The sequence below is a fragment of the Trypanosoma equiperdum genome (genome assembly GCF_001457755.1).
Source record: "Trypanosoma equiperdum strain OVI genome assembly, contig: ctg_717, whole genome shotgun sequence".
In the NCBI taxonomy this organism is placed as follows: domain Eukaryota; phylum Euglenozoa; class Kinetoplastea; order Trypanosomatida; family Trypanosomatidae; genus Trypanosoma; species Trypanosoma equiperdum.
Genome location: NW_027124662.1, coordinates 3,933 through 5,951, shown reverse-complemented (window position 1 = coordinate 5,951; position 2,019 = coordinate 3,933). Strand labels below are relative to the sequence as shown.

General features: G+C 42.0%; 1 pseudogene across 1 annotated transcript; it reads right to left on the bottom strand.

Moving 5' to 3' along the window:
- Positions 1-672: 672 nt before the first annotated feature.
- On the bottom strand, positions 673-1,328 carry TEOVI_000330800:pseudogene (annotated as a pseudogene). The gene is given in 2 exon segments: positions 673-747; positions 750-1,328. Coding segments are annotated over 2 exon segments (654 nt in total).
- Between the last annotated feature and the right edge of the window lie 691 nt (positions 1,329-2,019).

Below are 2,019 nucleotides of genomic sequence, written 5' to 3'. Positions count from 1 at the left end.
CTTTTTATTGTCTGGGGTCTGAGTGAGATATCATACTCGGGGTGTTTTGCAGTCATATGGCGTAACATCCAGTTGTGGTAGTATTCTTCACCTCATACCGTACATGCTTCTCTCTCCGACAGTACTTTCTGTACAGGTGTGCTTAGTTCCCGTTCACTCAGCTCCGGATTGCACTTATGTGTATTGAGCCACGTTTTGCTTTTATACACCTGTTTGCACCGGAGGAATTTGTATGCTTGTGGTGCTTGCCATTGTTCATCTTCGCTGCCCCTATGCTGCATTTCCGTTTATTGTGTCACTTCGGTTTTCTTTTCAGGATGTTTCAGGCGTATATGCCTACTTAAACAGCCATACGTGGCATAGTGCTTCGGGCACCTTTGACACTTATGAATAGTTGGTAACGACTGTTCTTCTTCTCGTTTTCTCTTTTTTCGTTCTTTCCATGCTACTTGATCTGTTGGAGGGTTTTGTGGCATGTGTTGTTGCAGTAGTCCCTTTCGGTTGAATACGTTACCACATATGTGACATTGATAGACGTCATTATACACATGTGCTGCTTTTTACTACATCTCTAATGCAAAAAGTGCATTTTCATGAACCAATTGATGTATTTTTCCTCATGTGGAAAACTCCCGCTTGTCGTCTTGCACACAAGATGTTGCAAACGTGGAATATGATATAGTTGTTCTGTGTTGTAGCTATTACCATCTTGCCTTCCTCAGTTTCTTTCATCTTTACAGTGTTTTGAGTGTGGAAAGGAAATGTATTGAGATGTTCCCCGCGTGGTTTGTACACCATTTACACTCCAGTTCTTCAACCTTTCGCGTGATCACCCTATGTAACCATTAAAAATGTTTTGAAGTCCATCTTCTAAATTGAACTAACAGTAACTCATCTTCCCAGTCTATTTCCTAGTTTTTGGTGGTCATTTTTATATAGTTTAGTAAAGCACTTCTGCGGTGTGTGTTTGTGCTGCGGCCTTCTGCAAATTCGCGTTGTGACTGATACCTTATTTGGTGCGCTATACCTGTGACAATGTCGGTGATCCATGCAGGGTAGGTTTGCGGCATGTGGTTTCCTTTGTTTGTGAGCTCGTCCGCTTTGTCATTTCTCGGGATACTGCAATGGGAAAGCACAAACTGAAAAGGCATATCTACTATCAGCTTCATGAAATGTATGATAAGATTCCATATGCGTCGTAGTACACAATCTTTCACTACTGCAGGACCTGTTTTAAGTGCCATTAATAAAGATAACAAGTCTGTTAATATTGCCGCTTTAGTTTTTCTACTCTCGTCGATCTTTATTACCGACTTAAGTTTCATAAGCTCTACCCCATGGCTACACACTCGGCTCTGTGGCTGTGCGCTAACCTGCTTGTTCATTTTTTCACTTTTATCGCATTACCTTATCTAGGGTATATTATCGTGCCGGCACCAGAGGATTCATCCATTATCACCGACCCATCCTTCCTCACTTGATAATTGTAGTCTTTGAATCTACGTACATTTTGCATTGTGTGTCTTTTCTCGCTGTCAGAAGCATAAGAGCAGAGTCTTTCTGGCGTTGTGGTGCTGAAGTATGATCTCCTCTCTCGTTTCAATACGCTTTCCGTGTGCGGTTTCTTCGGTCTGTCTACTTCCTCATAAAAATGTAACACACTCTGCGAGCACGTGTATCGGATGACTGGGTGGAAACATTTTTTCTACTGTATCGGCTGATATCTTACCGTTTGTATTCCTTGTTATACAGTATTCCATTGCTTGTCTGTGAGCAATATCATCTATCTTGTGAAGGCGAATCTCCTTCATGACATCTTTCCTATTCGCATACTTTGGAATACCAGCAATAACATGTGCCACCTGCGCTTGTATTTGTTCAAGCTTCTCCTTATTTGGTGGAGAAGCGTTGAACCACCATGCTGCTTTACCATAACATACCTTTCTCAGGATTAAGGCTAAGTAAAATTATCGGACGCTTTATTTACTCGCCTCCTCCATTCGTGTGCTGCAGCAGCCT